Raw genomic sequence first — 23,961 nt, 5'->3', positions numbered from 1 at the left:
TTCAAGAGTTAATGCAATCAAGACCCTTCCATAATGATTATGTATACCAAGTCACGAAAATCCAATCATAACTACTCAAGTAATTGTGTAAACAAACCTATTTTGGATGCCAGAGAAAAAAACTCTCCAGGGATGTATAGGAGACATATCAAATGTGAAGTCTGTAACATATGTCATCAGCACATGGCTCAGAAAAAACAAACTGTGGGGTGGAGCTCAATCTCATTAAAATCAGATCTAAGTTCTCGCTGCCGCTAAACAAAGATCTGAGGACATCCCATTACGGGTCACGTCAGAACGACCTTTCGCGAACATTGACCAACCACTGAAATGACAAACATCAGCCAATTAGAAATCAGCTTTCTCGAGCTTTGAGGTACTCGTTTCAACCTGGCGAGTTCCATTTAAGAATACGTTTGAAAAATATGTTGTCACAGTTCTCGATTAAAATTTTGAAAACTGAACAAACGAACATTCGGGAATGTCTAATATATGGTTGAAATTGTATGACAGTACTTCCTATGTACTGTGCAACGTCTCCTCTGTTCAAATGTTTGACCCACGGAAGCGAGAAATAAACGATAATTTTGACAGAATCAGTTGTACGGGCCGTAACTGTCGTTCGGAATACCCAGTGTTAACGTTTTCGAGGTTGCATGATGAGAAAACACATTCCAACTGTCACTTTCATGATCTGGTAAGCGATGTTTTGATTGGTTGGATGAAAGGGCGTTCTGACGTGACCCGTAATGGGATTTCCTCAGATCTTTGTTTAGCGATAGCGAGAACTAAGATCTGATTTTAATGAGATTGGGTGGAGCTCAAACTTGAGCATCCCCATCACCGCAATTTCCTCAAAGCTCTCAAAATCATAACCAATCACAATGTCTCTCCAGTCTGATAACAATATTCCAGTTGTGAGAAACACATGCTGCACAAATGAACCAATACTCAGATCACCTCTGCATGTAATCCACCTGATATGACTTCTCTCCTTTCTTCACTGCAACAGTTAAAGATTTAATCTCTCTCAGAAGAAGGTAGGTATTCTTAATATGGATCAGTGGCCATCCTTAATCCTCAGTTCACCCAGCAGCAAATGTTGCTCACCTGGATATGTGGTCAACAGTTTAAAATGTCAACAAAGACAGACACTTAACAAAAGTTGATATTCAAATGTTTCATCCATTAATACCAGGGACTAAATACTAACACTAAAATCTATTCATTCCAACAATACATATCATCATAGGGACAAACACACATGTCAAAGTTTATCTCATTCGGTGTGGCAATTTCAGGGGAGAAGAAGTTTAGACAGCCAAATATACCCTTGAGAGAACTAAGAACTTGCTCAAAACAACATTAAACTTTAAGATACTGAGGAACAAGCCAGAACACCTTGTTAATTGTTGAGCCAGGACCAAAGTGGTGGATCTATGCATAAAGATTCAGAGTGACAAAACATTCTCCACAAGACTGTATGACAAGAGGGATGACTTCAACTTTCCAATAGTCAACTTTCCCTTCATGTTGAGCAATATTCCAGCAGCTCCAGCCTTTGGTGTTTACATTTCACAACTTTTGAGGTACAATCGAGCATTTTCATGCTACCAAGATTTCAAAGAGCTTCATACGACTCTTCCTCAGAAGTTGTTTGACCAAGGTTACAACATTCAAATGCCTCAGAAAACCTTTCAAAAAGTTTTATGGTAGACATGCAGAGGACATTTCCAAATTTGATGCATCAGTGACAAAAATCATGTCTGATGCAATTCCCTATTTTGACTTGTATCATATGGTCCCATGTTTTTTCAGGTGAATGATTGACTTGACTTAGCATGTCTTTGTGACAGGTGCCATTAGTGGGGCAGGATATGCTCACCTTTTCGCGACACCTGGTATAATTACTATTTGATAGTGAATCATAAACACATGCTCATGATATAGTCTGAATAGTACAATCAACTCTGCTTTATGCAGAGATTCCTATTGGCTATGGAAAGGATTTTATTGCTTATTTTTTTTAGAACAGAACAGCCTGTCAGTGTGCCTTCTTGTTATTATCAATTAATTTGTACATCACTTACAGAGACATCACGTAGGTAGTGGGAAGCGAATACTGTGTATGACTACCAAAAACATCCCTCCACGATGGCGCTGAGGGTGCAATTACTGTGCAGTGCCATCATGGAGGCCCACAGCTCTCGTCTCGTGAGGGTTAAACATCTGAGGCGGAGGTATATCAGCAAAATTGTAGACATGGAGGATCTTTGATTGCAACAAAAGACCTCAGAGTTGACCACTGAGGAGATGGGGATACACAGCCTCTGCTCTGACTGGACATAGCGAGAAGTCCTCACGATCCTCGGGGTATAAGACAGAGGCCAATGGCGGGATGGTGAATAATCTGTTGGTGTGACCTGGAAGAACAACATTCAGGCCCCAAGTAGATGGACGAAATTTGGACGACTGGTTGGTGAATTTATAAGAACGGATGAGAGCCTTGAGTTCAGAGACCACAGAAATCTTCATGCTTGTCATGGTAGCAATGACAGAGTTAAGAGCAACTTGATACATAGACAATGTTGAACCCTCAAGCTTCCTGGTAGAACAATATGCTGAGGATATTCTGCAACTTCTGGGGAAGCAGTAGTAGGAGAGGCGATGGGCCTATCATGGCAGTTTCCCTCAAAAGCTTTCCATCTATGGTCGTATAGAGCTTTGTCAAAGTATGAGCCTGAGTGATGGTCATGCAGAATTTCTTGCTGTCCTTTATCTTGACCCAAACATGTGGGACTGGAGCCTGAACACTCTTGGTCATGCTTTGAGTGAGTGAGCGAGTGAGTTGGGTTTAACGCCGCTTTTAACAGTATTCCAGTTATATCACGGCGTGTCAGCTCAATGTGGGAGGAAAGCCCGAAGTGATGCGAGTCTCAGACGTTTACGTCTTCGGTGAAACTCACGAGCACGGGTATGGTGCTAACAAACCTAGAAACATAATCGGGGTGAACCGGGATTCAACCCACAATCATAGGTTTCTGGCGTGCCCAAGGGACGCAACTCTGCACAGCTTATCGCGGCACCTTAGACGACTGGGCCACCCGTGCCCCCTCATGCTTTGAAACCAACGTACATATCGTGTCCTGTAGCTTCGTCAACTGTCTGGCTGGATACGCCCTCTTGAGTGGTGTGGATGTAGTAGGAGGGTTCCTGACGAGGGGCAACCAATACCCGTCTCGGAGGAGTCAAGAAACAAAGGTGTCTTCCAAGATAACACAGTTGGTGACAAAAAGTTCAAGTCTTCCGCCTCCCGGAGATGGAATTAATGGATTGACTGGAGGCCGAAGGTTTCTGGCGTTTCATAGAATGGGAGAGTCACTTGGTGGAGACATCACTCGGCTTGGACGATTCTCCAGAGTCCTTTGCAGAGGTGAAGGAAACAGACCTTGGTGTTGAAGACTTGTAGCCATGTTGACGGCCATGCTCTCTTCTTGGAAAAGAACCCGGTATAGCACTGATGACATTGTGGAGATCCTGATTGAGATCCATTGTCACCTGTAGATGAGTTTCCTTCGTAACATCCTGCGTGACTTACTGTATCCTGTTAACAAATAATTAGGGAGTCGACCATGACATCTGATACAATCGCACTTTGAGATGTTCATCCCAAGGGTAGGTGGGTGAGAAGGCTGCGACTACGTAAGGTGGTAATTGAATCTGAATGATGAGTGATGAGGTCCACAACATCCCGGAATTTGTCATGAGCTCCTCTGATGTGTGCTTCCCTTGATGATTTGGCATGGTGACCCTTGGAAGATCGATCCCATGAATGTCGACCTGTAGAAGATCGATCCTGTGAATATTGACCCTTGACATACGTTCCTAGGACCAGTGGGTCTTCTCCTGTCGATCATCTGCTGTGGGTCGGGAATGTTCCCTACTTCTCCTATTACCAGTGTGTGATCTCAAAATCGCATGGGAAGAGTCGATAGCAGCCGCGGTGGGTAAAACCGGAGGAGCCTGAAGAGAAGAGACAAGACATGGTGAAACAACGTCGACTGGTCGAACTGTGCTATCTCGTGAAGAGGATGATAGATGACATCCAGGTGATGACATCTGATGACATCCAGAATACCAACTGCTTCAGCAGGATGTAGTACTGTAGATGGGTCCATAGCAATTACTGCCAAAACCCTGGGCTTGTTGACGTACAAGTAGTCGACTGAGAGTTTGTCTGTAAAGTGGAACACTTGAATTAGTTGATAGTGAGGAGTTGCTGGGAATCTTGTCATGAAGCAAACTGTCCAAGACTGCATCATCCTCGACGATAAGACGTGACAGTAGAAGACGGTGGTTGCTTGACAACAGATTTTATGGTTGAATGGATGCTACCTTTCATTGTAAGCCGTTTGGGCTTCTTAGTAGAGGATGGTCCACGTTCAGCATCCCGTGATTTTGATCTCTGGTCAATGTTCTGCTTCTGACATTTACGCATGTAACTATTAAAATCCTTGTCCCACAGGTGGTAACATTTCGAGCAACGGATACCGGTGTAAAGTCTGAAAGTATACCCCCCCCCCCTTCAAAGTATACCTGGGTAGATTCTGGGTGCTCACAGCATCTACCTGCCTTTCCCAGAATCTACCCCGGGTTATAACTTTAAACTAGGATTTGCAAACACCACAACAGTTGCAGCATAACTCGTGTGTATCCACTGGTGGAAAAATAAGATAACACTAAGACGGACGTTTAATCTGGTCCTTCCTCATAAGGTATACGTGAACTCCAGTCAAAATTCAGAAAAGAAAATAGCACGTCACAACATGGAGACGAAGAGAAAGATGTGGCATGGGGTGTCAGGTGATCAGACTGCGTATGGTACGGTCAACAGGATTGTAGTGCATGACCTGATTGTTAGAGTGATGACTATGGTGATGCGAAGTGTGTTTGGGAAAAATGGGCTTTGAAGCTGGAGGCTGAAATGCATCGTGTGAGATAAGATAAGTTTTAAAAATTGTTAAAGTTGTTACTCAATACTGTAAATGTTTTTGCAAATCCGAAAAACGATAAAAGCAAATTATAGACTGGAAAGATAATGGTTTCAAGCAGAAATATTAATTAGCTGTAGAGATTGGGGGGGGGGGGGGGGGAACAAATGGTTCTTGTTTGAGACCAGGTTGTTTCCATCGAAACACAAGAAATGGGGTGGGGTGGGGTTTGGCTTGGGTGGTGATCCGGAAGGAGAGAAGGGAAGACATAATTTATCTTCAGGTTACCTTTGCCGGTTGTCAATGGGGTAAGTGCTGCTGAATCACCATTTCCATCTGATGTTTTCAGTACTCTTTTAAAAAGTTCTTGTAGATCACCCAGTGAGAGGGAATCAACAGGCACGATGGCATGAATAATATGTTTTTTATCATTCATATTTCCTGCATGAGAACTAGAAACACACAACAAATCTCTGTCCCTACTGAATAGTTGTATGTCTCCTGTTGCTTTGGTGATAGCTGCAGAAGCACTGGTACATGGCTTGACCTGTGAGTCTTCCCAGGTGACAAGAGCATGAACACTGGCTTTCACTATATCTCCTGTATACAACTTAACCACTCCTTTTCCTTCAACACTGTATGTGTAAGATGCTGTTGCAGTTGAAACAGTATCAGGTTCTCTGACTGTATTTGTTGTTTGACCTCCATGGCGGGTAGATGAAGCATGTCTGCCTCTACTTCTACTACGTTGACGAACTCCTTGTTTCATGTTCTCATTCATAAATCTTTCCTCCTCAGGTGTTGGAGAGATAGTTGAATGCATGGATTCTGAAAATGTTGAGGCTATCATTTTCAGCATACTTTCACTCTTATCAACGAAATGAACTTCTTTCAAGCATAACTGGCTGCCAGTCCACTGTGAAAATAGTTTAGTTGCTCTCACGTATGCATCACAGCATTTTTCTTTTGGTACACGAAATATACCTACAAGTAAAGAAAAATATATATAATCATGTGACCTCAGCACTGATAGTCAAGGCATCTACTGGGGGTCAATGTATTCACAGTAATATGCAGTAAAATTAACTTATTTATTTTCACAATACAAACTAGATTATGTTTACATGATATGGTTCTTTGATCTCTTAATAAATCAGTAATTCCTCAAATCATCAGATGCTAAATAAATATGTGGACATGTTTTGGATACATGAGTGAGAGGGTATGGTCTTATGTTTTTGAAGCAATATTTCAGCAATATCATGAAGGTTTACACCAGGCACCAGCTCCACACATTGTACCAATGCTTTAACAACTACATACATCATACATCATACATATATCAGAACATAAATAGACAGGTTCAGGTCACCTACTATTAGTTCCATCATCCTTGTCGACACTAATAATACTGACCTGAACTTATTGCTGGTATCGCCACTGTCCCACCCTTTGCATTATTAGCTTTAATAAGGCATCGCAGGATGGTTCTAAACAGGTCATCTTGACACCTTTTCTTTTCAAATTCCTGATAGTCGTGCCACGCTGGACCCACTGCATGAAGAACCATTCTACAGGGCATTCTGCCTGCAGTTGTTCTCACTACACCAGATACAGGGATTGGGCCATTTTTATGAACATACTGTCTTCCTTCATCATCTAAAGCATTCCCAGCAGCATCAAGTATAGCTCTGGCAACTCCACTTCCATGACTCAGATGTTTGTTTGCAGCATTGACAATGGCATCAACACTCAGCTTAGTTATATCTGCTGCATAAACAAGGACACTGATACAACCTAATTTGAAGACTTGATCATCTTGTTTATCTATCCTTTGCTCTGGTGTAGATGAAGGTTCAAGCGGATTGTTTATCGCTGGGCGTGGCGTACTAGGGTTTTCAGCAAATGTTCGTTTGGCTCTACTTGATGGTTTTACCTGTCCAAATTTTACCTGAACTTTTTTTTTTGCTGCTGATAGTTCATTCCATTCCTCAGAGACTACGACCACACTCTTCTTGTCAGGACTCAACTCAACATAGACCTTGTTCTCAGACATGACCTCTTTCAGTGTCCTTTCCTTGTCAGCAGTAATTGTCCCTTGTATTGCAACAGTTTCATTGTTGAAACCAAGTATCCGTTGTTTTATCTGATTTGCTCCATGGGTGTCATGAAATAAGAGGGATACTTGTTCTGTGCTATCTGTGCTAACTAGTTCTTTTTTCTCTAAAACAGCATCTGCTAATGGAGACACTCCAATCAAATGGCTTGCTGCCCGATACTGAGTGCAACTCATCTTTTGCACTGTGCCAGAGTGTTTTGTATCCTTATGGCTAGGAGTTTGGAATGGAACCACATCTTCAGATGGTGTTGATGACAACTTCTTATCAAGGAAACTCTCTGCAGCAATAATTTGAGCAAAGTTGCCCTGAACAAATGCATCATTACTCAGTGACATTCCAGTTGCCCTTTTGAATTCTTTCTCATTGATCTGATCTCTTTCCTCTGGCGTTATTTCAAGAGTAGCTCTCCTTGATAACTGTAAAGGAAAAAAGCAATAAGTTCTCATCATCTATACTTATAAAGTAACCACATTGAAACAAATAAATAGTGCTATGGCAATTCAGCTTACCTGGATATGAATAATCAACAGTTGAAAATATCAATTAAGACAAGACATTCAGCAAAAGTTGCTGTCAGCAAAGACATTCAAATATTTTCTCAGTAAACAAGACATGATGTCATCATGAGGAGAAACTTAATTGCCAAAGTTTAACTCCCTCAGTAGGGCAATTTCTGAGAAGAAACAGTTTACAGAGAATAACATGTATTTAGACAGAATTTAAGAGCACGGTCAAAATTCAAATAATGTCAAATATGGAACATAAGAGTTGAGTCCGTGTACTAACGAAAACTCAGTACTAACGAAAACTCAGTACTAACAAAAATGCAGTACTAACTAACTAAATTTTGATTGACAATGTGGCTGCTGTGAAGGTCATATTGAAAAAAATAGATTTTAACAAAGTGGTGGCCAAGGAAACTTCTGCTTTAGTGTTTACAGTTAAAAACAAATGTTGGGAATGCAAAATCAAATCATAAAGAAAAACATACTACTGACTGATCATACACCAATAACAAAATAGAGACACAAGTCTCTGTAGCTCACACAACTAATAGTCATGAGCACTTAGCAACTTCTTGTTTGATTTTGTAATATTTTAACAAAAACAAACTCCTATTCACATTGATTTGAACAAGTTAAGATTTCATTTTAAGGAACCTGCATGCCAAGTTTCAGCAGTCAGTTTCTAATAAGATAGGGGGCGGTCGGTTAGCCTAGTGGTTAAAGCGTTCGCTCGTCATGCCGAAGACCCGGGTTCGATTCCCGACATGGGTACAATGTGTGAAGCCCCCGCCGTGATATTGCTGGAATATTGATAAAAGCGGCGTAAAACCAAACTCACTCACTCACTCACTCACTCTAATAAGATAGTAAGAGGTCAGTGTTGGGTTCGCTCAAATTGCAGGGTCATGCATCTTGGAAGATGTCCACCACAAGAAACAAATCCCTCTTTGAAGTTCTCTTTGTCTCTAATCCTTGTCTACCATTTATCAAGTAAAGTGAAGTGAAAGAGAATGATTAAGTTTCGGAGGTTACGTGATCACATTGAGCAGGAAATGTCTTTATGTTTTTGCATTCACTCTAATGATGGTCATTATTTACTATGGTCTATACACATGACAAGAAGGCACATGACTGATTCAGTCACTTTTTCAGCTATCACTGAGTCACCTGAACAATTGTGCGTGCCTGTTTTGGGGTATGTTATTTGTAAAATGAAATTTTCATAATGTATAGCCCCAAAAATACATTTCTAAAATATTTATTGATTTTAAAAAATTAAAATATATATTTTGTAAGTGTACGACACATAGAATGAATAACAAATATAATACATATTATGTTATGTCAATCAGAAAAGCAGATCATGATTTATATACTTTATGATTTAGCAACAGGTTCACATATATATGTTACAGGAAACAAGTATAATCAGTGATTAAGTCTAATAACTGGAAATTTCAGTGATTATGTCTAATAACTGATTCACTTGGTGGTTATGTCTAATTACTGAAATCTTCAGTAATTAGACATAATCACTGAAATGAACCAAGGCATATTATACTTGTTTACTGAAAGCATATCCCAGCCTTTTTATAATAACTTGTGAGAAGGCTTCATAATCCTGTCCTAAGCCAATCTCCTGTAAACAACAGAATCATGTGTTGTAACAACATTTGAGAAGGCTTCGCTAGTTGTCCATAGAAATCAAAACACAACATACTTCTCTTAACAAGCAGAAGCATGTACTATAATAACTTGTGAGAAGGCTTCATCACAATCAGTTGCATTTTGTACTCCAAGCAAGCAACACCTGCCAAGCCAGCACAGAGCATTGCCTGATAGCCAGCCAAGGAGAAATCCATCATCGGTAATTATCACGTTATCCTTTCAGCCTTATTCACATACTCTTAAAATCACTCTCATCGTTTGTTTGTTTGTTGTTTAACGCCGAACCTATCAATATTCCAGCTATAGGACAGTGGTCTGTAAATAATCGAGTCTTGGCCAGACAATCAGTTGCAGTTTGTACTACAAGCGAGCAACACTTCCCAAGCCAGCACAGAGCATTTTTCCTGATAGCCAGCCAAGGAAACTCCATCATCGGTAATTATCACGTTATCCTTTCATCCTTATTCACATACAACACTCTCACCGAATTAATCACAAAACCCCTAAATCCTTAAAAACAACAGCACTCAACTCTTATAAGTAACCAACACCTTATCCTCCCCCATCTCCCTAACACAGCTCACACTCATTTCTACTCACTACCCACGCCCACCACTCAAACACACCCTTTGACCCAACTCCTAAAAACAAAAAACACCTAATCCCCCCTTCTCCTTAACACAACGCACGCTCTTTCCTACTCACCACCCACGCCCACCACTCACATACCTCCACTCCTTCGACTAAATATCTCCTAATCCCCGCTTTCCACTCGTCTCACCTAATCCCAGCCTTCCAGCAACAAAACAAATCTTTAATAATTAATCCATTTCCCAAACCCTCCTACTAAAACCAACAACAAATAACCACCGCAACCTCCTCGGCCTCCTAAACACAACTCACCCAGTAAAAACAACAAGCCAACTCACCTCCCCAAAACACCACTCCCACTCCACCACTACTCACCACAACACACGCTCTCCAACTCTCCAACACAACACCCGAACAACATGACTGACACCCGCAACGCCACACTCGCAGACATTCCAGCTCCTTACTCACCCACGCCTGCGGAAGCGCACAACACTTCCGGGAGGTCACTCGAAAACATCGTCCCGACCGAGTATGGCGAAAACAAGACACACACCACCCCCACCAAACCAGCTAACTCGCCACCTCAAAACACCAAAAAACGCAACCTCGACACATCCACTCCACCTCCATCGCCCACACCCTCCCCGGCCGCCTTCCTCACCACCTTCGCCCTCTACTTCTTCTCAGCAGGCTCATGCACCACTCTCTCACTAGAACTTTCGGCAGATAAAATAGGACTTTGGTTTAAAAGAGAAAAAATAAATTACAACAATATTAAAAAAGCCAACAAAGGATACCAGATAATCTTCCCTAACCGAGAATCTTACAACGCAGCAAATAAAATGACTCAAATATTCCACGTCACGGTATTCAAACAAACACCTAATTGGCAACAATATACACGAGGCGTAATTAGGGTTAACTCAAGGGAAACAACTGAGGACTTACAATTATACTCTCTAGAAGCTAATTTACATAAACCAAGACCAAAACCCTCAACCCCTAATCACTAGCACGCGTAGAATAACCTCAACTAGAAACGGAAAAACGGTCCCAACCTCCATTGTCATAATCAACTTCAAAAAGACCGCTAAATTCCCTGAAGCCCCCAAACACATATCCTTCGGAGCCCACACCAACTTAGAAGTCAAACCCTATATAAAGCAGGTTAAGCAATGTTCAAAGTGCCTCAAATACAACCACACTGCCTCCCAATGCACATACCGTAAAACTAAATGTAAAAAAAGCGCACAAACAGACTGCCCAGGCACATGCACACCCTGGTGCATCCACTGCAAATCCACCCATCACACTTCACTTTCAAACCAATGCCCGTACAGACACACACTCACCCAGCAGGCCAACGAACACATAAACATAGACACGGCAAAAATCCAAACACGAAAATTTGCTACACCTGCATCTAAACCACTCCTCCCTACACCACACCCAAACACCATCCCACAAACAAACACCACACTCATAACCGACAGCTCTGTCTGGGCCCTCTACCGAGAAACCGAACCCACCTCACACACACAAGCAGCCACTCAACCAACCACGAACCCTCCCACATCTCACATAGCCAAAACATCAACCCCCGCATGCAAAACAAACCTAAAAATGACCACCACAACACAACCCTCATCCAAGCACCCTACAGCCCATATGGCAACAACACTCTCCCACAAGCAAGCACAACAACAAAACACAAACACTAAGAAATCATCAGCTACACCCATCCCGCAAACACCTTCACAATCCTCCACATCTCATGCCTCCCCCATGGAAACTTAATCAGCTAAACCTAATCTAACCGATGACGAAGATTTCTCCACTACTGAGGAAACAATAGACACTACTCCAACTAAAACAAACCAAACTCCCAAACCAGCCAACACCCAAAACCTAAATAATCTCACCTTACTCCTAGCATACATGCATAGTCAAAACTCACCAAAAGCTAGCATGAAATCCTTCCACAAAGTAGCTTTCAATCTAAAATTAACCGATCTTCCCTTCTTCCTCTTTAACCTCCATCTAAAAGAACTCACCGAATAAAAAAACAAAAACAAACACCAATCACCCGAACCCAATAATGGAAGGACTAAATATTTTTCAGTGGAACGCCAACGGACTCACCTCCCACAGCCATGAACTAAAAACTAAATTTAAACTAAATAAAGGCCCTCACATTGCTTGTATACAGGAAACCAAATTCTCAAAAAAAATCCAAATTCACACTACCTAACTACAACTCAGTTAGAAACCGAAAACAAGAAGAGCCACAGGAGGACTAATCATATTTATCAGGGAAGGTATAAATTACGAAGAAATAAAAATAGACACGCCAAACCTAGAAGCCAACGGCATTAAAATCACATTAAATAACCGAAACATAAACATCATAAATATTTACCACTGGGCGGAACAAAAAAGTCCAACCTGAGGATCTAAACAAACTACTCCAAATAAGCGATAAATCTACTATATTCCTAGGAGACTTTAACGTTCACCATCCTACATGGAGCATAGATGATAAAATAGATAATCATGGCAAATTAATCTCCGAATGGATAGAAACAAACGACCTAGTACTCCTTAATAGCAACCAACCCACGAGGTACGATAAGATAATCCAAAAAATGTCGGCTATCGACCTAACCATATGCACCGCAGATCTAGCCTTAAGTACTCAATGGGAAGTGCACGACGTCCCGCTAGGTAGTGACCACTTCCCCATAAACATAACCATAGGAAATACAAACGTACCAATCCAAACAGAAAACCAAGAACCAAAATTCCATTACAATAAAGCTAACTGGGACCAATTCCAAGATATCTGCAACGAAGCTAACTTAAACGAAATAGAAAATAATGATCCAGAAACCTATTGCAAAAACCTAACAGACTATATAATAAACGCAGCCAAAACCTCCATCCCCTTCAAAACATCTAAGACAGGCAAACCAACGGTACCATGGTGGAATGAGGAAATAGAACAGACTAGACGAAAACGTAAATCAGCCTTCAATAAAGCAAAACGCGACTACAAATATTTAAACATAGCCCACGAACTAAACCACCAGGTTCAAAAACTAGTCCAAATAGCCAAAAGTAGAGACTGGAAAAAATTCTGCGAAGGTATAAATAACCGTACAGATGCCAGAATGGTCTGGCGCAAAATCCACGCCATCAGAGGCTTAAAACGACATAAAAAGAACCCTAACATTGACAACTCAACCAACCCCGCCCAAAAAGCAAATGATCTCGCCAACCACTTTTCACACCAACTTCAGTCAAAAATTCCAAGATAAACTTAAAACAGAAAACAAACCCACAAAAGAACCAAACAATAACAATCTAGAAATAAATCAACCCTACACAATGGAGGAGCTCCTCTACGTAATCCAAAACAGGAAAAAGGGCACTGCCCCAGGATTGGACCTAACTTCTTACCAAATAATTAAAAAACTCCCCCTAAAACTACTCCAGGCCGTACTCAAACTATACAATCTCATCTACCTAAACAGACAGGTTCCTACTCCCTGGAAACAGGCCCTAGTCATACCAATCCCTAAACCTAATAAACCAGCTAATCAAGCTAACTCATATAGACCAATATCCCTAACTTCAAACTTATGTAAAGTAATGGAATCAATGGCTGAAAATAGACTACAACATTACTTAACCCAAAATAACATCATAAACCCAGATCAAAGCGGTTTCACTCCTGGCCGCTCAACCCTAGATAACCTCGCCCGACTAGAACAAGATATTAAGACAGGACAACTAAATAAACAATATACCACAGGCATCTTCTTAGACTTCTCTAAAGCTTTCGACATGGTATGGCACGATGGGCTTATACAAAAACTTAAAAAAATAGGACTCAAAGGTCAGATAATAAACTACATCCAGGACTTCCTAAACAATCGTAAAATAACCGTGGGTATAGACCAAACTCTATTGGACCAATGTCCCCTAGAAAATGGCACTCCACAGGGCAGTATCCTCTTCAATATAATGATAAACGATCTATTCGAGGGCCTATCCCCTAAAGTAAACACATCAAAATTTGCGGATGATGGAGCCATCTGGATCCGCACTAAAAGCATGAAAATGGTCCAAAATTTACTCCAAAAATCTCTTAATAAAATACAACAATGGGCTGACAAATGGGGCTTCTCCCTTAACTCAGAAAAAAACAACAGGAATAGTATTCAAACATAAAAACATGAAACCCGCCTCCCCAATCCTCCAGCTAAACAATCAAACAATCAAATTTCAAAAACAAACCAAATTCTTAGGACTTATTTTCGATGAACATCTCACCTGGGATGCTCACATCCAAAACCTAACAACTAAATGCAGTAAAGACCTAAACACCCTAAGATGCCTAACTGGCTCTAACTGGGGAGCCTCCAAAGATACCCTCCTCTCTCTCCACATTTCACTAATTAGATCAAAACTAGACTACGGCTGCGCCATATACAACACCCTAAACAACTCTCTATATAAAAAAACTTGACTCAATACAATATCAGGCTCTCAAACTAATTACACTCACCCAACACGGTACCTCCTACACCTCACTTCAGGCCTTAACAGGAGAAATGCCACAAAGTCTACGCAGGGAACAGCTAAGCTTAAATTTCTGGGCCGCGTCCCAATAAAACCCTCTCATCCAAAACTTAATAAACCAAAACATCAGCCACAAAAACCAAGCTCTAGCTCGTAAAAACCCCTTACTTACCCCAATATCCCAAAGAATAACAAACTACCTAAATGAACACCAAATTAAAAATCTTAAACAAAACTGCAAACAATCAAATATCTTCACCCCTAAACTTAAAATACCCAAAATAGACACAACACTAGCTAGCCAAATAAATAAACAAACCGACCCAAACATAGCTAAAACTACCACACTAGCATACATACACGAAAATTGGCCAAATTGGTGTCACATTTACACGGACGGATCCTCAGAACCGACCTCCAAACACACAGGTTTCGGAGTCCATACCACACAACCAACTAAAACCACACAATCCTTCCGACTCCCAAACAACCCATCAATATTCACGGCAGAACTAATGGGCATGGCCTCAGCCCTCCATAATCAAGAATCCAAAAACCACAAAAAAATCCTAATACTTACCGACTCCCTAAGTGGACTGCAAGCCCTCCAAAATAAAAATACAAAAAACGACCTAAATTAATAAATCAAATACTTAAAAGCTCCAACGACCTAACTAAGGCAGGCAAACAAATAACCTTCTCTTTGATACCCGCCCACGTAGGAATATACGGTAATGAAAACGCCGATAAAGCAGCTAAACTATCCCTCAAAATCCCAGAAATAAGCTTAAACTTACCCATCTCAAAATCAGAAATTAAAAGTGTAAACAAGCAAAAAATCACCAAAAAATGGCATAACCTATATCTAAACTCAAACAGCCAAATCAAAAAAGTGCTCAGCAAACCACTAACCAAACCAAAAATTCTCCATCCATCAAAAAAAATCGACAGAGTAATCACTAGACTCCAAACAGGACACACCAACCTAAATAACCACCTAAAAAAATTTAAAAAACACACTACAGGTAACTGCCCACACTGCAAACAACCAGAAACCCCAGAACACGCACTCATCCACTGCACACACTACCTAAACACATCGAACCGCATTACAAACCACCCTCAATCTAAACAAGGCTCTCACTCTAGAAGCAATACTAAACCCACAAAATAAACTAGAAAACTTCAAGGCCTTAGGCGTATTCTTAATAAAAACGGAACTAATAAAACGCATCTAAAAACACAATAACCTACCAAATCAAAATCACATAAACAAAAAAACATCCACCATACCCAGCTCCCTTAGTTCTCCTCCCCAACCCCATCGTCATCTATTCCAAATCTCAAAATTCCCCAATTCTATATAAGCAACCCCTAAACCCCCCTTTTGGGTTGCACAGACCACCTTCGCCCCTTTCGGAAACACATTAAATGGGCTGGCCGGGCCCGTGTGCGAAATACGCATCAGTCGGAAAGCGCACGTTAAATCTCCAAAGTAAGTCAGTAAGTACTTAATAATCCTGTCCTAAGCCAATCAGGCAAACACATACTGAAGTGTGGTGACGTTGACAAGTTGATCAAACGACGCCAGTCATCAGAGGAAGATACACTGTATTTTGTGACCATCGAAGATACGTACGACACTATCAAGCGCGCTCACCTGGCAACTGGTCATGGCGGAAGAGATAAGATGATTCATGAAATAAATAAGAAGTATGCCAACATCACCATTGATTCAATCTCCCTCTTCAAATCCATGTGTACGGAGTGCCAGCGGAAGAGGAAGCGACCAACCAACAAGGGGACCGTTGTCAAGCCCATTCTTTCTTTTAATTCAAGGGCTCAAGTGGACCTCATCGACATGCAGTCAATGAGTCAAGGCCAGTATAAGTGGATCATGGTTTACCAGGATCATCTTACCAAGTTTGTTGTGTTGCGTCCCCTAACGTCTAAACGTGCTTCTGAAGTTGCCTATCAACTTTTGGACATATTTCTCCTACTTGGCGCTCCTTGTGTGCTCCAAAGTGACAATGGATCTGAATTTACAGCAACGTCACAATATCTGCCAATTTTTGTTGAAAAAAATTGAACAGTTTTTGAGATACACTCCGGAAATGAAATGATTACAGACAGACGAGATGAGATGTTGATTACATCCACTCACATTATATGCTGGGGTGATAAGAAACAAATTTGAGCTAACTACCATTCAGAATTATGAACAAGTGACAAATATTCCATAATTGGGTAATTTTACTCTCACACATATGCTATTCTTTACGACTGGTAATGTCGATCAACGTAATGTCTTTAAATAATCAAGTGAAGGATACTTGCTTGGTTTATCAAATATTTGGTTTAAACTATCAATATTTAAGAATTGACAATCACTTTGTGCGAGTCCACTGGACTATGAACCTTCATAGAGAGAGCGCAAAACTGTATGAACGTTGAAGATTGTGATGATGTTCATACAGTGTTTGACTCTCACTCTATGAAGATTTCACATCAGATGAGAAAGGTCTGTTAAGAACTACCCCAGTAAGTAACTCACAATGACATTGCATCGTAATACATTTACATCAAGAAAAAGATATCAAAATGTCCGACATGATAGATATGACAGGAGAGATGTTTTAAGTTGTAGATGCACCTGTGGCGGTTACAAGTGTCAGGCATTGTTCAATTGGCAGTTCATTGAAAGGTGATTGTAAATATATGTCAATAAGATACTGAAGTAACTTCATAGATGCTGTATACTGTCACGGTAGTCTAGACACGTATTGAGTCCATACGATAGTTGGGATGTAAATTTCTTCCGTTTTGTTCACTGGGATAGGTCATAGGGAGAACATCTGTGAACAATCACAGTCAAACTCTTTCAATGTATGCTAAAATGCTAAGTTCAAGATTAAAACATCTAAATGATCAGAAACAACGCTTCTGTATGTATTCGTGCAAGGGAATTCCTAGGGGTTCCCCCATGAACGTGTACGTAGCCTGACAGTGTTTACATCATTTCAAGAAGAATGTGTACGTAGCCTGACAAGAAGAATGCGTACGTAGCCTGACAAGAAGAATGTGTACGTAGCCTGACAGCGTTTACATCATTTCAAGAAGACAGTTTTGCGAAAAAACATATGAATGTCAAACTGTTTTGTTCAGCCACTTATAAACATCAGTTTCACAATCATGTGACCAAGCTCTCCTCCAAAGGAAAATGTGTATATTGTGTAATTTTCACATTAAAAAACAAGTGTCATCAGAAAAATGGCCCCATCAAATCTGAAATAACAAATCATCTGACTGTTACTTAAATCCAACATGATGAGAGAATTTCTATCTAATCTGTCTGACTGTCCATATACAAGAGTATAGTTACTCAGTTATCAAAACAATACCATGGAATTGGTACACTGAATCTGTCAGGAACACACCACGATAAACAGAATCAAAATCATACTTGTTGCTATGCAAACAGAAAAAATATAAATTCAAAAAGTCCCTCAATAGCAAAAGGCACCATTTGACAACCTGGTCTCCGTTTGTGTAAAGTGCCATGAAAGAATAGATATTAATTTTAGAGATATGTCCTGGACAAATACGCCACTATGAACATATATTATATAGTCAAAGTCAAACTTGTTGCGGGGGCGGTCGGGTAGCCTAGTGGTTAAAGCGTTCGCTCGTCACGCCGAAGACCCAGGTTCGATTCCCGACATGGGTACAATGTGTGAAGCCCATTTCTGGTGTCCCCCGCCTTGATATTGCTGGAATATTGCTAAAAGCGGCGTAAAACCAAACTCACTCACTCACTCATTCAAACTTGTTGCCACCGAAATGGAAATGTCTATATTCTAAACACCCCTAAGTAGCAAAAGGCACAATTTGACAAACTGGTCTTTGTGTGTGTAAAGTGTCATGAAAGAATAACTCTAACCTGTTTCCATGGAAACAGGAAAAATCAAATTTTGAAAAATTCCTAAATAGCAAATGGCACCACTTTAGCCTTTGGTTAAAACGTACATGTACTGGCTTCGGATGAAATGTCTTTCACAGTTTTGAAGTTATGCGTCGGAAACAACACCTACCCCTCCATTCTGAATAGTTTTGGAGTGGTGCTCCAGAAAGAAAATCCACCCCCTTATGAGACTAAGTCCAATTTGTTTACATGGAAATCGATAAAAAAAGAAATGCCCCCAATATGCAAATAGCAAAAGGCACCACTTCAAGATATTTTTTATATATCTGCCTTTTTTTGTTAAAAAATATTGAACGTCTTTTTAGTTGTGCTCTGGAAACTAAATCCACCCCCTCAGGAGACTAGTCGAAATTGTTTCCAATGAAATCAAGAAAAATAAAAATACCAAAAATCTGCAAATAGCAGCAGGCACCACTGCAGGGAATATTTGATATAATTGCCAATTTTCGTTGAAAAAAATTGAACGTTTTTTTTAGTTTACAGACTGATGGCAGGACAGACTATATATCAAGATGAAGATGCACAGAGGGTATAAAAATCTAGTGGTTGGATCCCAAATCATCACAGCTCATAAAAGCCACAAGAAAAATTCCAAGGTAAGCAGCATTATAACCGAAAGGATAGAGAGGGGTCTTGGAATGGTACACGGGTCCATATTGCAAGAACACACAGGTACACCCTAATGTCCATTGTCCACCATCTGTCCACATTGTATCTAATGGTGACACACTCACCCTTGATGGGACTGGGATGCTGCATCCGCACATGCACAGTGTCAAGATAATTATGAGTTGCAGATATCGCACCCACATACCCCACTGTTGAAATAGACGACAGTGGTCTTGAATTATGTGACGTTGGTAACAAGGTGATTGGTCAAGCTAGGGTACTGTTCAGTGACGAGAGTAGGTTCAGCTTGCTCCATCCTGATGATCAGATGTGGGTGTATCAACAGAGAGCTGCATGAATGGTTCTAGGATACATCTAAACAGTTCACCTTTTTGGTATCATGTTGTGGGATGGGATTTCTGGTTAAAAAATAGACATGTTTTGTCATCATTCGTAGAAATTTGAACGCCCAGTCAGTTGTGCTCCCCTTTCCCACAAGGGAGATTGATCCAAGAGGACAATAACAGACCCTCACTGCTCGATTCATCCAATTCTTTTCAACATCAATAACATACAGGTGTGGCTTCAGGTGTCATGCTTACTGTAACAAAATCCGATTGGTGATGCTTGGCTGTCTTTCAACTCTTGTCCTTCATTCAGTGCATGTCTCTTCCCGCGGGGGCAGACAGGTGGTTGCTGATTTGGTTTGGGACAGTGTTGCCATACACAGCCAGTTGTCTCTCTTGGTGACTATATAAACGGTAGACTTTGGTTAAGACAAACACACACGATTTTTGGGCAACAGGCAACTTTATCGGGCTGCCTGTAAGGTAATTATGCTGTCAGTCTCACTACTTTTCCCACATCTTCAGGGTAGGGCAGAGATATTGTAAACTTTGTGTCATATTCCGAGCCCATGTGTTTGTTGGCCCAGGCTGTAAATGCTTGTGACTTGTTGTATGGTAATACATTTGATAACTATGTACATTGTGTTGATCACTGAGTTGAGGGTGCCAGTATACACCACCACGGGTGACAGAAATTACTCTTACTGGAGGTGTTGAACAAATATCCAATGACTCCATCAGAAGGTTTATGTCATCAATAAGGCATCATATCCAGGTATTTCTGGATGCTTGAGAAGGGTACACAAGGTATTGATACAATTTCCAATCAGACTTTCATCATGTATTTGAATGCTTTTTGTAAATTCATCCCAAGTTCCTTGACACTGTCTTGTGGTTTGTTGTTGGACATTTCTCTCGTTTTCTTTTTGTATGCAGTTAAGTCAGTGTATAGTTCCCTCGATCAGTAGTTTAAATACTGGTTGAATTGCCTACCGTTTTATGACAACACTTGGAACAAGAGTCATCAGGAGATTACATATACCCCAGGTCTGGTGCAAATAGGAAATGGAGGTTGGCTACTGATACCCTACTTTTGATTCATTGCCATTGGATGCCTTCAGTTCCATGAAAAAATGAATTATGCTGTTCAGTATTTTTCAAATCCCAAATCATCAAAAGGTACTAGTTTCCCACTAGACTGATCTGTATACCAAGTTTCATCTAGAAATATTCAATGGTTTTGGAGATCTGCTCTGGAAACGAGCACTATTCTCATTGTCAGTGAAGTCCAAAATTTCGTCATGAAAACATGAAAATATAAAAAATAAAAATCCCAAATCATAAAAAGGCACCAGTTTTCCAAAAGACTGATCTGTATAGCAAGTTTCATCAAGAAATTAAACAATTATCATGTTAATAATTCTAAGAATACTACCTCTATCACACCATTGTCAAATTCCTGTATTTTGGCTCTTTACTGTCAACTATACAATAATAAGTTGTAACCACGATAGCACCCAACAGCCCACAGCGCTCTCGTGTGTGAAGGCGGGAAATATTTTGTTTCTTTCCAAACATCAATCAACTAGAGACATATGATTGGGGAAGTGGGAGGAAGTACTTCTGTAAAAGAGTTAGTATTCTTTGAATTATTAACGTTAATAACTATTGTTTGATAATTCTAACGAATCATCTACCTTTATTAAATCATTGCCAGAATATACCAGAGGGAAGGCAGGTTCTTCCTCTATGACACTCCCTGTATAGTTGACAGCAATTCCTATAAACCTCCTGTGATTTCATCATATAAATCTTTTAATTACGGTACTTTGTCTGGGAGAGACCAAGGAGGGAATGTGTAAGTGAAGAGATCTGTCCAATCCATCAACAGGGCGTCAATCTGTAATGCCCTCGGGTCTGGCAACGGACTGACATAAATTAATTCAGGCATGTGGCAAACAAATCAAGGTGCCATTATTATGGTGAACAACCATGGTGTAATCGAGATCCTGAACAGGAGAACCCGAACTCATGACAACTTGTGTTTATTGCGAAGGAGATATTTTGGTGACGACTGATGTATCTGCCCTTGGAGATAGGCTTCTAATAGATCGATACTGAAAAGCCAAACTCCGTATATGAAATTTTGAGGAAAGATCAGGGAGAATTTTTTCATCTTCTTGAGATCAATAATTATCCTCATTTTAGTGGTATTTTCTTCTGTTCCAAGAATACCGGAGAATAAAAGAGTTTGCTGACGCCCCAATCTTGGAATACAAGAATGGCTTGTTTGTTTAGCATTGTGTTGATGGCAAGATCAGGTGCCCTTAGTTTTGCAGATGGAATCTGGATGGACACAAGAAGTGGACGGGTCTTGAAGTGTTACTTGTAGCTGAAAGAAACATCTAGGATCCAGTGGTCGGACGTAATCAGTTCAAGTTGGCAGCGTAAAACACTGGAGCCAGGGTTGGTGTTACATAAGGTGGTAGTCTCGATCGTAATTCATAGATATAGCCAAATCGGTAGGGTTTGTGACTGAAAAACGGGAACAGGGGAAGAGTTATCTACGTCCCCCGACCTTCCCACAAGGGGGATGGATATCTGCTGGGGCATCGTCATGGAATGGTTGCAAAAGGAGGTATGACATGACTCTGACTAAAAAGACAAAAGCACCAATATCCTTTGAATATCTGTTGACAGTTAACAGATCATTAAAGTGACTAGACAGGTAAGAGAAATCTCATGTTGCTCTCAACATAGTTAACATCAGAAGAGCAGTTTGGAAAAATATTTTGTCAATCTACAAAAAATGTTTGTAGTTTTTAAATTATTATTGTAAATCATACTGGCAAAACAAATTTTCGAGGTGTAGACATGCATCCTAGCTTATGTACGCTGTAACCATGCTACACATGAGCACCTATAACCACATATGGTACAGATTTGTACCACTTTCATTAGCTAACTGGACAAACAGTATAACCAGTTTATTGAATCTAACTGATCTATATAACATTTGGTCATTTACTTTTACCTAAAGATCCATTGACAAAATTTTATAGCTAGATTTCCTTAATTTGTTCTTGGTAACAGATTTAAATGGATGGATAGACAAGATGAAAGTACACATGAAAGACACCTTCATACTACATTCAGTGAGATTGTAAAATAGATTATGACATATAAAAACTAACATTTGTGGGAAGTCTCTCTGCTCGATATTCGGCCAATGCTTGCTTTGCCAAAGCCGCATCTGGAACAAAGTATAAGAAAATAGTGAGAAGACATTGCATGTTATCTTACCTTACATTAAAATACAAGCTTCTGATTGGTTAAGGAACAAGCAATTATTTTCCAAGTAGCCAATCAGACACATCTTAGGAAACTTGCTTATCTAGAACATGTATGATTGAGTTTCTGAAATTAAGTTACTCTGCTTAAACTGTGGACATACATTCCGGCCCTGTATGAGTGAGTGATTTGGGTTTAATGCCGCTTTGATCAGTATTGAAGTTATATCATGGCATGTGGGAGGAAAGCCTGAAGTGATGCAGGTCTTAAACATTTGCCTCGAGTATGGTATGGTGGTGACAAAACTAAGACACATAATTGTTGTCTACTTGTTGGGGTCCCAGGTTAAAAAAGCTACAAAATGGGGGTTCCAGAGAAATGTTAAAAATAGACAGATGACTCCAACACAAATGATGTAAGGTTTCCCATGCTCAGAGGTCCCTGGGTCCTATGACCCTCGCTACTTTAATAACAGTAAGTTGTAATTACTTCCAGTTTAATAACAACACTCCTGCTTTGGGAAAACTCATGCCCAATGCAATACAATTTAAAAGAGAAAGTCTTCTGCCTGTAGCTACATCAATAATATAGTTACAAGCACTTCTAGTTTAATGACCTTGACCTACAATCTCAGCTATGAACAGCAGAGATACAATAAAGTTTCATCAAGATTCCAATTTCAAATATTTTATACACAAACTTTTTGGGATGTCTACTTCTCAAAGGGTGACCTTGACCTTTAACATCATCCAATCACGTGTCTCTGTACATTGCTTGTGGCAAACATAGTTTGTGTTACAAATGTGCTGACTATACTTCTGCATGCAACAATTTGCAAGTCATTTCATGAGTGAATAACAAAGCAACATTTACATTTGATACAACCATGACATATGATAGTGGGTATGGAGTTAATTATTGTAAGTCCTCTTAAATGATTGGACTTAATCAAAAATTTGGTCAAATTAGAACTTGTTTAATATTTAATCTGGAGTGACCTTGAGAGGTCACACAAAAGTTATCAAAGGGTTGGAGATCACTTATACTAAGTTTCGTCCAAATTCCAATCATACATATCACACTGAGTGACCATGACCATCAGCACATGGTTGAGATGATCATTTGCGGCTGCGGCATTTGGAGTTAAATCTGAGCAAACACATTAAGCAGTGCCCCTTTAAAGGGACTGCTTAAATAATAACTAAAATAATTATCTTTGAACAAAGAAAGTTTCTTAGTGAATGTACTCTTACGGCTAGACAAGAAGGC

General features: G+C 40.2%; 1 protein-coding gene across 1 annotated transcript in view; it reads right to left on the bottom strand.

The window, feature by feature from the left end:
* LOC124120851 overlaps positions 1–23,961 on the bottom strand; it is a 140,901-nt gene that overhangs the window by 18,059 nt on the left and 98,881 nt on the right. Inside the window, exons 18-20 of the mRNA XM_046483744.2 lie at positions 22,596–22,654; positions 6,408–7,527; positions 5,280–5,975 (exon numbers count right to left, since the gene is read on the bottom strand). Of these exons, the coding sequence (XP_046339700.2) occupies positions 5,280–5,975; positions 6,408–7,527; positions 22,596–22,654 (1,875 nt within the window). The remainder of the gene's footprint in view (positions 1–5,279; positions 5,976–6,407; positions 7,528–22,595; positions 22,655–23,961) is intronic.

This window comes from Haliotis rufescens, unplaced genomic scaffold (assembly GCF_023055435.1).
Source record: "Haliotis rufescens isolate VD_foot unplaced genomic scaffold, xgHalRufe1.0.p SCAF_12, whole genome shotgun sequence".
NCBI classification, from domain to species: domain Eukaryota; kingdom Metazoa; phylum Mollusca; class Gastropoda; order Lepetellida; family Haliotidae; genus Haliotis; species Haliotis rufescens.
The sequence above is the reverse complement of the archived record's forward strand: the minus strand, read 5'-3'. Positions and strand labels throughout refer to the sequence as shown.